At 42.1% G+C, this 13,832-nt stretch overlaps 1 protein-coding gene across 2 annotated transcripts in view; it reads right to left on the reverse strand.

Annotated features, from left to right (window-relative positions):
- Efa6 (Exchange factor for Arf 6) overlaps window positions 1–13,832 on the reverse strand; it is a gene marked incomplete in the record, with an annotated part of 221,222 nt that overhangs the window by 17,663 nt on the left and 189,727 nt on the right. For both annotated transcript variants that reach the window (XM_077686123.1, XM_077686124.1), the window contains 5 exon segments: window positions 2,700–2,770; window positions 3,908–3,989; window positions 4,357–4,453; window positions 7,673–7,806; window positions 10,228–10,286. In XM_077686123.1, coding sequence (XP_077542249.1) covers window positions 2,700–2,770; window positions 3,908–3,989; window positions 4,357–4,453; window positions 7,673–7,806; window positions 10,228–10,286 — 443 coding nt within the window.

The following is a 13,832-nucleotide window of genomic DNA, read 5'->3' on the forward strand; positions in this document are numbered from 1 at the left end:
ACAGTTTATGGCAATATATGGCGAGTTGGGTGCACAGTTACACATAAGCATGCAAAGAAGAAAACGGCCTCACGGCCCAAGACCACGCATGTGATGGGAACTAAATAGAAGACAAATTTTCTTGGTCAATGCACACACTAGACATAGCTGGAAAAATCTCCGTGATGCTCCTTTGTTTTGTAGATTGCAAGTGAAAGACATCCTTTTCAGTGGTGGCCACCACGTTGATGTCGTTTTCGCCCTCACTGTGGGTGCTGAAGAAATTACGTAGAAGGTCAACCGCACGAGTGCCTGCAAGGATGTTGGCACGTCAAACATGTGTGCATGGGAGACCACGGCGTCTTCGTCGTTGCTGCGTTGGTTTGTGCAGTGACATCTGCAACAATAGCATCGTTGGTCGGCTCCTCCGTAGTGACCGCGTCGGCATCGGCGTTGTGGGAAACCACCTTGCGCCGCATCTCACTGTTGTCATATGTCCCACCCACTCGTTCACTCTGCTCCCTCTGGCTGAGCAAGACAGATAGCTTGCGCGGCCGCTTGGGCGTGGCTGCGCATGGCCGCGAGATTGACGCGGGAGTTTTAAAACAGTCGTGCCGAACGAGCGTTAAACTTCGTAGAATACTTCATGCACCGTGGTAGGGTGTTTCGGGCAGGGGGGGGGGGAGAGACTAAAGTAGTTTGCTACGTTCATTGACAGGTCAATTTTATTTGTTGCAATGAGGTTTCAAATGCATGGCTCTTTAAGGGTATTTCAAGGGGAACTTCATTTACTTCGTTATATCTATTATTTGGCCATATCCCGTTACGTTATAACAAGGCTTGAGTGCAAGTGACAGCAGGTCCTCTTAATTTCATTCCATGCTGACAAACGTTGCCCCATATAGTTGGACTGCTTAGTGCTGGTCTTTAGTTAAATGTGGACTTCCATTGCTGGTCATGATCCAGTGAATGGTCAAGCAGCTGTGGTGCGTGGGATGTGAAGATGCAGTAACGGTATCTCAGTAGGTAGAACACAAGCTGTCAGTGGAGTGAATTGTGAATTGTGCTGAAACCATACAAGAAAACTCCAATAGTGAAACTAGCTGCATCTCCTGCCCGAGCGGCTGGTTGCTATGGCATGGAGCAGAGGGGCTGCAACAAGCCAGCTTGCTTGCCACACTCATGAGGAGAGTTCAGGTAGGGAACAATGCATTGGCAATTAAGGTGCAACAGCTCGGAAAAACCAATGAGCTTGCCCCCTTCGTAGCTGTAAGGCATAGAGTCGAAGTATACGCTGCCCTGGTTGACATAAGCTGTACACTGCACTTGGTAGAAGCAACACCTCACTTTCAGGTGTGCCAGTGGGTGGAGGAAGTCCGACGTCACTTGTGCTGGAGTCATTTACTGGAAGCAGCTTGCTTTAAACAACCAGCTAAAGCCATGTGCAGGGGTGATGTGTACGAGTTAATCCCATGGAGTTGTGAATGGTGCCAGGTGTAGAACAGTGACTTTTCTACCAGCTCAGGGTTGACATAAGCTGCTGACACTGACCCAACATGGGGCAAAAGAACCAGTAGAGCACTTGCCAGGGGCAGCTCTCAAGCCACCACAAAGGTGCCTTGGCCAACGGTGATATGTTCATCTGCCAGACAATGTCTTCTCTTGCAGGTGCCGTTTCACCCACTGCCCGACAGTGTAAATTCGGAATGGCAGGGCTGCTTGAGCCAGCAAGATTCTGGAGTCCTGAGGCCCAACAGCAGTGTCTACAGCATCACAGAATCCTCTAGCTTGGGTGGCACGAGGATGTGGTTCTGCATTGCTTTGCAGCAGCATAGGCCCGAAGTCATCTTGATAAAAAAAAAAAAAAAAAAGAGCCTTTTCGTTGCCTTGTCTTTCTTCCAAGCTACTGGCTCCATGAGGAACACGACACTGATGTCTTGAACCTAACTAAACAGAGACAGCTAGGTGGCTCCAAAAGAGTGGAACAATAATAAATGCTCAGTCAGACAAGTACTAATAGGATGTCACTTCTATTAGATTTGGTCTTGTTATGTCAGTGTTGGTCAGTTTTGCTCACAGAGATCCCGGTGCCATGTTTTTCATCTTCAAGGGTGTTCAGTCATCTACAATGTCCACACATTGGAGACCGAACTAGTCACTGGCATTAGAAGCTGCTTGACACTCGGCCACCACCACAGTGCGTTTGTTCAAATTACAGCTTTACAAAGAGCTTTACAAAGCTTACAAAGCTTACAATAAGCTTTACAAAGCTTACAAAGCTTTACAAATTACACATTACAAAGCTTTACAACTTACAAAGAGAATAAGCTTCGAAGAGTGGGAAACAGATGTACCTAGTGGCAGTTGACGGCAGAGGAAGAAGCAGTGCCATCATGGCCTTTTGCCTTCTTAGCTCTGCTACAAGTACAGATACTTCTGTCACTAGAACGACATCTACCTCATGTCGTGAAATTTTCAGCTGTCATAGCCAAAATGTTTACAATTTTGAAGCAGACCAATTTTTATGCTGCAATGTTTACGCTTTTCACTTATCAAATACAGCCTGTGCTTTTGAAAAGAACTACTCGTGCTGCGAAATAAATTGTCCTTCCTTAATTTGACAAAAAAAAAATGCAAAAAAAAAGAGACCCAAACTCACTTCACTGGCTAAGATTCATTGCTGCATCACAAAAATAAATAGCCTTAAAAAAGCTACTTACCTTATGTAAATAGAGCACAAGGTCCCGTAGTGTCGCACAAAACATTTTCCATCCACGTTTTCCAAGAGGAGCTGCACATAAACATTACTGTTACAAAATGCATTGACCTTTGCAATCTACATGAGTGGCCCATAGCCTTCATTAATAGAATGTTGTCGACAAATTAATGAATGGCACTTTATCATTAAACTACTCAACACTCTAAGAAGTCGATTGATTGATTGTAGGGTTTAACGCGCCGACGCAACACAGGCGATGAGGCGCGCCGTAGTGGAGGGCTCCGGATTAATTTTGACCACCTGGGGATCTTTAACGTGCGCCGAAATCTCGTACACACGGGCGTTTTTGCTTTTCGCCTCCATCAGAAAAGCGGCCGCCGCGGCCAGGAATCGAACCCGCGACCTCGTGCTCAGCAGCGCAACGCCTTAGCTACTGAGCCACCGCGGCGGGTCACTCTAAGAAGTCCCCTTATCGCCGCAACACTCCAGAATGGCCAATCAATGCGATGGAGTGGTGTGAATTCAGCAGCTCATGCGGCCTAGCACATGAGACGGCCCGTAAATTTCGACTGCATGAGGCAGGCCCTACATTTTGCATTGTGCATGACGTCCCAGACAGCCTTTCTGAATCAAATCATCATTAACAGAATTCTGTCAGAAGCCCATGGCATTGATTGGCCAATCTGGAGCATTGTTGCGAAACTGACTTACAGGGACTTCTTAATAAGAGAGAAGGAAGGCCCAGTTACGATTGAAGAACATTTAAAATTGCAGCTGATAGTGAGTGGACTTAACTGTGGACATTTTTCTTTCTCTTTTTTCCCTCTTTTTAGTGTATTGTCCCGTATACTATATGTATATATGTTATATGTGTTCCCTCTCACTCCTCCTCCCTTTCCTGCCTGTGTTTTCCCCATCCCCCACACTCCCACACTAGCAGGTGTTCCAGTGTCCACCCTTAGGTGAGACTAACTGCGCCGGCTGGTGGGATTTACATACTTTCTATTATTAGTAACAATAAATTTATTCATTCATTCATAATGAACTCAGTCATTTGAAAACTGATGTGGGCATACTTTAGCAAATTAACATTTTTGGGGTGATTTCCAGCATGGCAAAACACCGTGGCACTGCCCTTTGATTCTGCTCTCTGGTGTGCAAGTGGTGATAAAGCAAAGGCTTGCTGATGCTGAAAAAAGCGCAACTCACTTCTTTTGCCACCTGGGTCTAGACAGCACTTGCGCATAACATAGCCCTTCTTGTATTCAGTGGCACAATTTGGGTTCGGGACCTGCAAAGAAAAAGAAGGCAAGCAAAATTTATCATAGACACTAGCCCGTGTAGGCCCACTTAAAAGCCCTGACTAGAGGAAAGAAAGCCGTATTTATACTTTAGGTTCAAACTCCTTAGTGGCCTGGAGGTAAACGCCAACAATATTCACGGCCCAAAGTGTTACATAAAAGCTTCAGTTTAACTTGTGTCAGTAGATAGCAAACCACATCTGTTATGAAGTTGCAGCTTCTGTGTAAAAGCATGCATTTTAATTCTGCAAGTAGGCAGTGCTTTCTCTCTTCTTACTTGCTGAAGTATGCTACAATACAGAAAGGTAAAACTAATAAATTAGTCAGTACACAAATGTCCGAAATAAGTGTGCATACTTCAAGGAAGGGGTTGTGTCCTATGAATCCCACTGGCCTGGCTTCGGATGCGTTTGCATGATTATCTTGCGCAGGTGCTTCCTGTTCGGAGTCATCACTGGAAAGAACACGCGTACTGTGAGGCACATGCAATGTCGCAGCTGAAAAATGCCACATTCAGGCAAGTCCAAATTTTATATAAAAACATTCAGATCACTACAGCCACAATAAGCACAGACAATGCCAAACAAGAAATTCACCCGCACAGCTTTTTGTATAGCCCTATACCACTGGGTCACAAAAACTGGAGTCCCCACACAGTTTTCGAAGGGCACGAGGACAAACTACAGGTCTGGCTCCTTCAAAAGACTGCTTTGTCCCTATAAAAATGATGCAAATTTGAATGCAAACTCCTTATGAATAAGTTAGAAAGTAGTGAAGTAGTGGCACTTCACCAGCCACTTTTCCACCCAGCCTTTATGATGTCACAGGAACTTGTTTGTGCAATTGCCGGCCGCTGTCCAAAGCCACCGCCAAAAAACATGATCGCATGATTGTAGTGGTGCATCTAGTTTTCTTTAATTGTACCACTTGAATTTAATGCGATGGTAACACAATGATAACTGTATTTTTAGTATTTCCCTTATTATGTCAGTGCTGACATTTTTTGTAGTGCAAGATTTGAAAGTGTTTCGCTATTTTGGTGTTTTTACCTTTTTTTTTAAATTGAAAACAACGTTTTTCGAGGCCAAAATAGAGTTTAACAAGTATCAAGGACTAGTTCTTCCAGATAAAAAGGGTTGTATTCTGTCTTCATGGCCCCTTTTAAAGGATCATCAGCACACTCTAAGAGGTGCAACAGCACCAAGAGGTTGTGCAAAACATTTAAAAAATTGGTGCTAACATAGAGTACTGAATGAACTCTAGGTCATATATGGGGTTCCACCTAAAATGAACAAAGGTTTTCAAGAGTAGTGTGATGGGAGCCCAAATTCAAGCGCTTAGGCCATGCTGCCCCTGAGCACCAGTATTTCTTATTTGGCATCTAATTAGATACTAATTTTCTCTATCTCTTTAACAGCAATTTTATGGCTAATACTGGTAAAAGAAAGCTGTAGATAAACTTCTAAAACACAGGATTCTGCTGCTTCAGAAAATGCTGCCGACTGCATGGCCATTTTTTCTGGCCCAAAAAGAAAGTGTATGAAATACAACCTCTGCTTAGTGAAAATGCACCCGCACACCAAAACTGCACCATTCTTCAGGGAGCCGAAGAGAAAATTAATTAAGCCCATTTTTGACCTGGCTCACAGTTATTGTGAAAATAGTAAGCCACTGGTGTTGCCACCAGACTGTGCATTTGAGGGGAGTGATATATAAGGCAGTGCAGACAAAGGTGTGTGACAGTTCATATGGCAAATACTACGGCTTAAATATAGATGAGGACCCAGAATATGTAGTTGGCCCCTCTACGACAATGGAGCATGTAAGCTGCGTGCTCTCACATACTTTCCAATCTGGCCGAACACTTCCCACAGACAACCAACGGGGAAGCATGAAGAATGATGCCTTTTCTATAAAAACCTCTGAATTTTCCATTAAATTTACTAATATTAATAGCTTGTTTCTCAAAAAAGATTATCTTATATACTTAAATTAATGAGTGCGATGTCACCATAATTGCACTACCGAAACATAGCTAACATGCAACGAATGCATTTCTGAGTTGTTAAATTGCGACACTAAGTACACCATCTACTGCAAACATAATTTGCAACAGTGCTTTACTAGCTATCAATGAATCCTACAACCAAGTTTTTCAAAATCTGTTTGTTCAAACTCGGGGAGTACATGTGTCGCTTGTGGCAAATTTAGAAAATTAATTCTAGAGGTGTGCTACCGCTCAGTGTCAAGTCAAACGATACCAACATTTTGTGCTTGCATGCTCAATAACTTCGAAAACATCACCCTGCACTACGCAGGCGCACCAATTTTTCTGCTGGGTGATTCAGATTTCTCCGACAAGCTATGGTCCGATATGTGCCCCATTTTTGGTCTATCTTCTGCGAAATGGAATCGTTTTATCACACTATGCGCTAACCTCAACTTGTCGCAAGTGATTTTGTGACCTACATGTGCAACTCATACTATGCCATCTGTTTTAGATCTGCTCCTTATGTTATGTGCCGACATGGTCACCTCTGTATTGCACTCACCAGATTTAAACGACCCCGATGTGCTCCATTTCTTTGCTCAACTTATGTTTGTTAATACGCAAGTGCTTCAGAACTATAAGGAGTTACAGTAAAGCTAATTATGCAGCCATTAATAAGGCACTTTGCTCCTTTATTGATGTTTTTCTTTATAACATCACCTACAACACTCTGTTGGGACAAAGTTCAAAGATAAGGTGTGCAAGACACGTTAAATACAAAAATGTACATGACCATTCCAACATCACTGCTCTATCACTTTTCTAACGAAGCCAGGTCACGGCAGGGTTCACTCCTCCAAGGCATGCTAGGGAATGCTGCAATTTCTGTACGAACAGGTGTGCAGTGTGCTTTCACTGCGTCTTTGTTTCAATTTGCACTGAGTTTTTTTTTCTGCTCAGAAAAACCTGGCCACAAAATGCACAGCATGGCATGAATAGCTGGATCGTATGTTTCGGAACTCAATCCATAACTTTCCAATCAAACTGCAAACTGATGCAATGGTGAGTGGCTGAAGTAAAGGCAGCTTGTATGGTACATTACTGGCTGTATTTCTAATAACATTTTAAAAAAATAATGAGAAATGTTAACTCACGCTGGCAGGTGGTCATATTGCTGTTCTTTTTATAAAAATTTTTAGAAACAGTGACTGAACCCCTTTAGTTTTACCCAGTTTGTGACATCATAAGCAAAAAAAATGTGTAAGGCTGTGATCCTCATTTTCATGCTTTTGTTATTTTTTGTGTTCTTGAACAACTGCGGTAGCCAAGAGTGGCATATCTGTACCCTCAACATCATAGCATACGAATGTAGACCAGCCTGTTACTACACTATAAATGTACCTTTAAAAGGTTTTACAGTGTTTCAATTAGTTAAGTGCTGACGGTTAACCCTGAAGGTAGGAAGAACAGTTGTAATTCGATGCACAGCATGCATCCAGTTTGCAACATGTATTCTTAATTACTTCTAGTTGTTGGACAACATCTGTGAAAGAGTTGACTGTGTTTTGCACACTGTTCTCTGTCATACTAGGATTGTAACTGCCCAACAACTAGTATTTGTCAGCTACTGGCTTGCTCATGTTTCCCGAGTGCCAAGAGAAATACAGTAAAGGGTCACCGTACACGGCCCACTCGAGCGGTGCGGCCTTGATGGACAGATAGAGCGCCTTGAGCACTTCCTTTGGGAAGTTCTCGCCCTCGTTCAACTCCGCCAGATTCTCAATGAATTCGAGACAGGTCATCTTGTGGCCAACGTTCTGCACAGCAAGCATTGCCCGAGTCAACCCCACACAAAAATCACCAGAAACAAAACATGCAAAGTTCAACTTTTATGCTCTGCAAACCACAATATTCCAATATCCTAGGCACACAGTTTGTCAAACTGCACACAGTCTTGTGAATTTTTTTCTTCTTTCTCTCACGTCTTGCAGAATTGCGAGTTTCTTTGTTGTAATGCAGCAACTAGTACTATATTGACCCATTCAAGTGCTGTGCATTTACACCACAGGGCATATTATTGCATTAAACAAAAAAGTGCTAGGCTACATCCCTGCAGTTACTCAAGTGGTTGCAATACCATGACAACCACCGTTTTTAACTTTTTTATCTGTTAAAAACCCGATGAGTTTGTGTCCAAGTCTATCCTACCGTACTTGATCGCATCTCTAAAACCACATTACCTGCTAGGTACACGCCACATTAGGTGGGTGCAGCTTTCCAGCTCATCCAAGTTTTTCAGATCAGGTTACTCTGGAGTCCTTCAGTGTTATGAGAAGTATTTTTTAACACCTAATTATTGCAGTGAACAGCTGCTACAGGCAGTTTAATGTTCATAAGATTGTTCTACCAGTTTCCTAGATATTGGAAGCTATCAGCCATCATTGCTCCATGGGCAATCACTTCTGACAATGAATGATGCAGCAGTATTTGAGAGTTCTGTAGCATATTTTTTGCAGACTCCGCATGCTATCAGTATAGCACCTTTCTGCAGCGGTTTTACTATGCTCCTAATCAGTCTGCCTTTTGAGCGAAATTGCTGGAGCTGGCTGTTTGCACAACAGCAAATGAATCTAGGAAGCAAGGCCAAATTATTCAGAGTATGGATGCTACAAAGACGAGTTCATTGCCAACGCAATTAACAAACAAACAAACTAAACAAAGGTCAGTGACAATGGGGATTCGAATTCTAATGCAGCAAAAAGTTTAGCAGATTAGCTGCTTCACAAAAATGCAAACCGTTTCCTTGCTCTTGCGTTGACGAATCAAACAATTTGGAGATATCAAACTTCTTTCCTGTTTTTTTTTTGTAAAGTAAAGAATTTATTGCAATGCCCCATGCTGCATTACATACTTCACATATAAAAACATACCAAACAACAAGGACAGAGCCAAGAAGACAAGAAGCGCTGACTCTCAACTACAGTTTTTCATGGTTTGCAGGAAGGTGGACATTAAAACAGAAAAAGAAGAAAAAATAAATTCCAAGAATACACACAGAGCTGCGTTAACCACCATATTCCTTGGGTCCACCACACTTTCAGATGACTTTCACTGTTGGGCAAAAGTACTACTATGGATGGAAAACTTCAGCAGCTTTTTTTGTTTTGCTTATCTATAGCTTCAATGATTCCGTGTGCTGCTTTTGCTCCCTATTATTTAAGCACCTTAAGATAGGTCGCTGCAGTGAATGCTGAGATGATGAAGAACCCATTTCAGCGCCTTATATATTATTTGTGTTCCCTTTTAGTCCAATAGTCTCACTAATTTTAGTCCGGCATGCATCCATATCAATACATCATCAGTCACATGACAGACCCCATTGAATACATGTGAGCAAACACAGGCATTGGCGACATCAACTGAATTTACCCAGTGCCGAAAGAAAAACCTTAGCATCCACCCACCTACTATTTTGAGGCTACACAAAACTTTCTGAATGTATGGCATGATTCTACCTTAATTTTCTGGGTATCATTCCTCTTGAGCTTCACTATCTTCACCTTAGGCCCTCAGTGACTGACGTCAATGGCTGTGGGTACTTTGCTTTCAGTACCCACAGTAGCTTTCAGTAGCAGTTTGCTTTCAGTAGCTTTGAGTCCAGCTAATTGGTACCAAGCAGTGGAATGAACATGACTAATAATAGAACACCAACTAGCCTGAGCACCCAGCTAGTTTGACAAGATGCAGTACATGCACAATGCAATAAATAGCCTACACATCAACCGACTTAACACTGCATTAACACAGCATGAAAGACTCACAAACTTAATTTGTGCAAGTGTACTGGTAGCTACGTACAATTTTCATTTAAATATGAATGCCCTCCTACTCTCTTCAATAGTGAACACATTTTAATATTAAATAGTGAGTAAATTAGTGAGTGAGTAAGCACCTAAAAATGCTAACATCAGAATCAACCCCAAAGAAACCACACTGAATGAACCCTGGCTCATCATTTTGCTTAGGCTCTGTGCCATGAGGAATAAAGAGAAAAATGAATCTACAAAGGCATGCATACTGTTAAATTTATTTTGCAATTCACTGTAACTGCAGGCACATTATGTTATTCTTTGGTCATGAAAGGTTGACTAATATATGACCAAATAGTCAGTTTTGGATGAAGATGAGCACAGAAAAATAAAAAAAGAAAGAAGCCAGAAGCGGGCGCTAGTACTCACCTCATTATGAAGGTCAGTGTTCAAGAGCATTAGTGCGCATGTGAGAGTGTGCACAGCATCTGCAAAGGACATTCACAAATTAGTAAAAGCAAATTGATTCATTTTGCACCCATTAAAATTACTTCAGCTGCAAGTCTGAATAAAATGCAGTGTAACCCCTGCTTGTTATTTAAATTACACTTTTAGAGTCAAGAGTCGTTTCAAACAGGCTCATACAGCAACCATACTGGCCTGAACTTAAGATAGCACCATTACGTATTTATAGTTAATGCAAGTGCTGGAGTTTTTAGATCAGCTAGTGGCCTTTTTCTGTGCTAAGATGAGTGCACAGGGTAGAGGAAGAGTTTAATTAACAGTACCAAGGAACCAGAAGTTATTGTTCAATAATTCAACAAGCCAGTACTGCAGCTCAGTTAAAAAAAAAAAAAGGCCACTTTGGTGAAAAATAAATGTACTACCAAGGAGCACAATGTTCACTTTTGCAAAAAGCTAATTTGGTTGCATGAGGAAATCTGTTGGAGGAAGAATGATTTGCTTTTTGTTGGGTGCACAGAACCTAACTGTGAGAGCAGCATTTTCAAGCTTTAATTAAGACTCCCAAAGGGCTGCACAATGGTTTAACTGAAAGATAACACCATTCAGAGCTGTTCCAGCTGATGTTTGATGGAAAATGATGCTTTGTTTGTTCATAAATACTAACACTTGTATTTCTCTCTCTTGTTTTCATTTCATATTTACGTGATGCAGAAGGTCACGTCACACATCACAAAGACGGGTCGTATACGTGCAGAGCTCTTTTTTGCCTTCTAGAGCTATCCGCAGTCTCCGTAGGGTAAACATTTTCTTTGACTGCACCCCCGCAGTTATTGGTGACCCAGGCAAACAGGGGTCGTGGCGAATCCATTTTCTTGGGAGGACACTGCTTGCAATACTGCTGCAGTTGTTCATTAATACACCTGTCAGCCAGGTTCAGCTAGGACGTGCAACGAGTGTACTCGGGTAGGGCATGTTTGTGTATGGGAAAAGGGCCCTCAGGTGCGACCATCAAAAGCTTTGCGAGAAGTTTGCCCCACGCCATAGGAGTCCCAGCCAAAGATAAACAGTGCATGGATCACCTGAAAAGTTCATGCTTTTAATTCATCTGCTTTGTATCGTACACAAAATAGCTGAAAGTTTCAACACAGGTTCCTTTGGGAATGAAGGAATCATGGTCTAGATTTCTTTACAGCGTGATTCAACAAAACCAGGGACATTTCTTTACAGTAGAGTTTGTTCAAACATATAACTAGAAAAGTTTCTTTTGCTACCTTCTTAGGTGAGCTAAAGTTGCCAAGCTCTATTTGGTTTCATCGCCCATAGCACGAACGAAATCCATAGTTATGCTGCTATGTGAAGCACGGTTAGTATTATGCGGCAAAACACCCTGTCAAGTTTCACATAGCTTGACCCTCGATTCCCACTTTTAATTCTTTCATGATGGTGCTGAGTTTGCGAACTGACGAGCGTTCATGGTTGCTCACCCAAATGCACCACAGAGCACTTGCCATGTCATATGAGCAAGTGATTTGAAATCCCCCTCTTTAAACATAAATTCCTCACTGATAACAGCAATGTTTCCGGCCAAGCAAAATTGTAGCAAGGTATGAGCTGTCCAATATTTCAAATAAGAAAAAGTTGTATGTTGTCTTCATGGTCCCTTTATTATTTTTTTTCAGAAACTTTATGGTACCCCAATACACAGTTTATAGTAGTTAGATGGCCATTCAAAACCGAAGTAAGGGGGTTTACAAGCTATCGAAAAAAAAAGAAAAAAAGAAAGAAGTAATCTGCTCCATGCATTTACTAAGTGAGAGGATACTTTTGTCTCAGTGGTCTTTTTTTTTTCTTTTTTTTTTCTCCTTGGGGGGCTCCATGGGCCGCAGCTACACCTGGGCTATGGGGCGCACCGTAGTGGAGGGCTCCGGATTAATTTTGAACACGTGGGCATCTTATGCCAAAATCTCAACACACAGGTGTTTCTGCGTTTCATCTCCATTTAAAAAGCAGCCATTGTGACCAGTGTAAAACCTGCGCTGTGGGTTTAGCAGCCCACCTTAGCCACTTAGCAGCCTTAGCCACTGACCCACCATGGTGGCTCAGTGGGCATTGGCTAAAAATACGTCTAAAAGCAAACTTAGGTACATGCCTACCCAAGAAGAAGCCTATGCAATGTATTAGTAAAAGAAATTCAGCTCAACTTACACAAGCCTGCAAAGAAAACCATTGGCTCTGGTGAGGTGACTTGTTAACTAGTATAAGCAAAACATCTTTTCATAAAAAACTAGTCATCAGAAAGTTGAACATTTATTTGCTAATTCAAAATATGCAGTTAAGCCCTTTTCAACATGCGTTGCATGCAGTGCACTGCCCACAAGATGTGCTTTTAGAGCAAGAATACTTTGGTCTCACACCAAAGATTTGTTTACGTAAAACCAGCGACGGGGATTTTCAAACACTCCACTGCTTCACACACGAGCAGTTCAGGCCTGAAGTTTGTTAATGCCAGTTCATTAACGTCTGCCAGTTCATTAATATTTTTAGATGCAGGTGAGGCAGGCAGGAGTCTAGAACAGACTTGGTGCTCCTTACAACATTCGTGCATTTGGGTGTGCACACCCAAATATACCTTATATTACATACATTTATTTCTAATATTGCAAATTTGAAAACAAGAATTTGTTTTATTAATATTATGAACTTGAAAAATTTATAATGGAAGTCCATGACCATCTAACACTATTTCCAATTTTTGGTGTTGTTTCAGAGCTTCTGCAATGAAACTGCATGTCGACTGGTGTGCTGAAGGTCATGACCAACAAGGGGGTTGGGGGAGGGAAAAGTTTAGTGCTAGGCTAGTTGGTGGAACTCAGTCTGAAAGGAGTGCGCCGTGAACAGTACATACAATAAAGAGACTCACCTGATCACATTCCTATGGGACTTAACAATTTATGATGAGTGATTGTAGGGTTTAACGCGCTGACGCAACACAGGCAATAAGGCACGCCGTAGTGGAGGGCTCCGGGTTAATTTTGACCACCTGGGGATCTTTAACATGTGCCAAAATCTTGTACACATAGGCGTTTTTGCTTTTCACCTCCACCAGAATTAAGAATTCATGAACAATGGGCTTAAAAACCATCATGTACCAACACAAAGTTTTACAGATCCATGAAAATGTTTGTATCAGCCTAGTTTGCTTATTTTAGAAATACAGTAATCCCTTGCTAACTCGAATTTCGATATTTATAAATATTAGTGAAGTCAAACTTTTTTTGCCGTGCATTTACCTCCCATAGGCGCCATGTATTTGCCTCCCTATATCTCGAAATGTTGACAGAAAAAACACAAGGCAAAGTTTGCTACTGACAACTGATAAGGTCTCCGTTTGAATGCTTAGCTTTCACTACACACCAACCACGATTGTGAATGGCAAATTTACGCTGTACGAGGCCGATGTTCCTGTTACCGGAATGCTGTCTGACGGCTACATCGTTGAGAGAGCTTTGGACGATGCAGTTGATCATGTGGAAGACGAGGAGCCTAGAGAAACGCCAGAACGACAGAAA

This window comes from Haemaphysalis longicornis, unplaced genomic scaffold, assembly GCF_048455015.1.
Source record: "Haemaphysalis longicornis isolate Haplotype H1 unplaced genomic scaffold, Haemaphysalis longicornis Haplotype H1 scaffold_1, whole genome shotgun sequence".
Lineage (NCBI taxonomy): Eukaryota > Metazoa > Arthropoda > Arachnida > Ixodida > Ixodidae > Haemaphysalis > Haemaphysalis longicornis.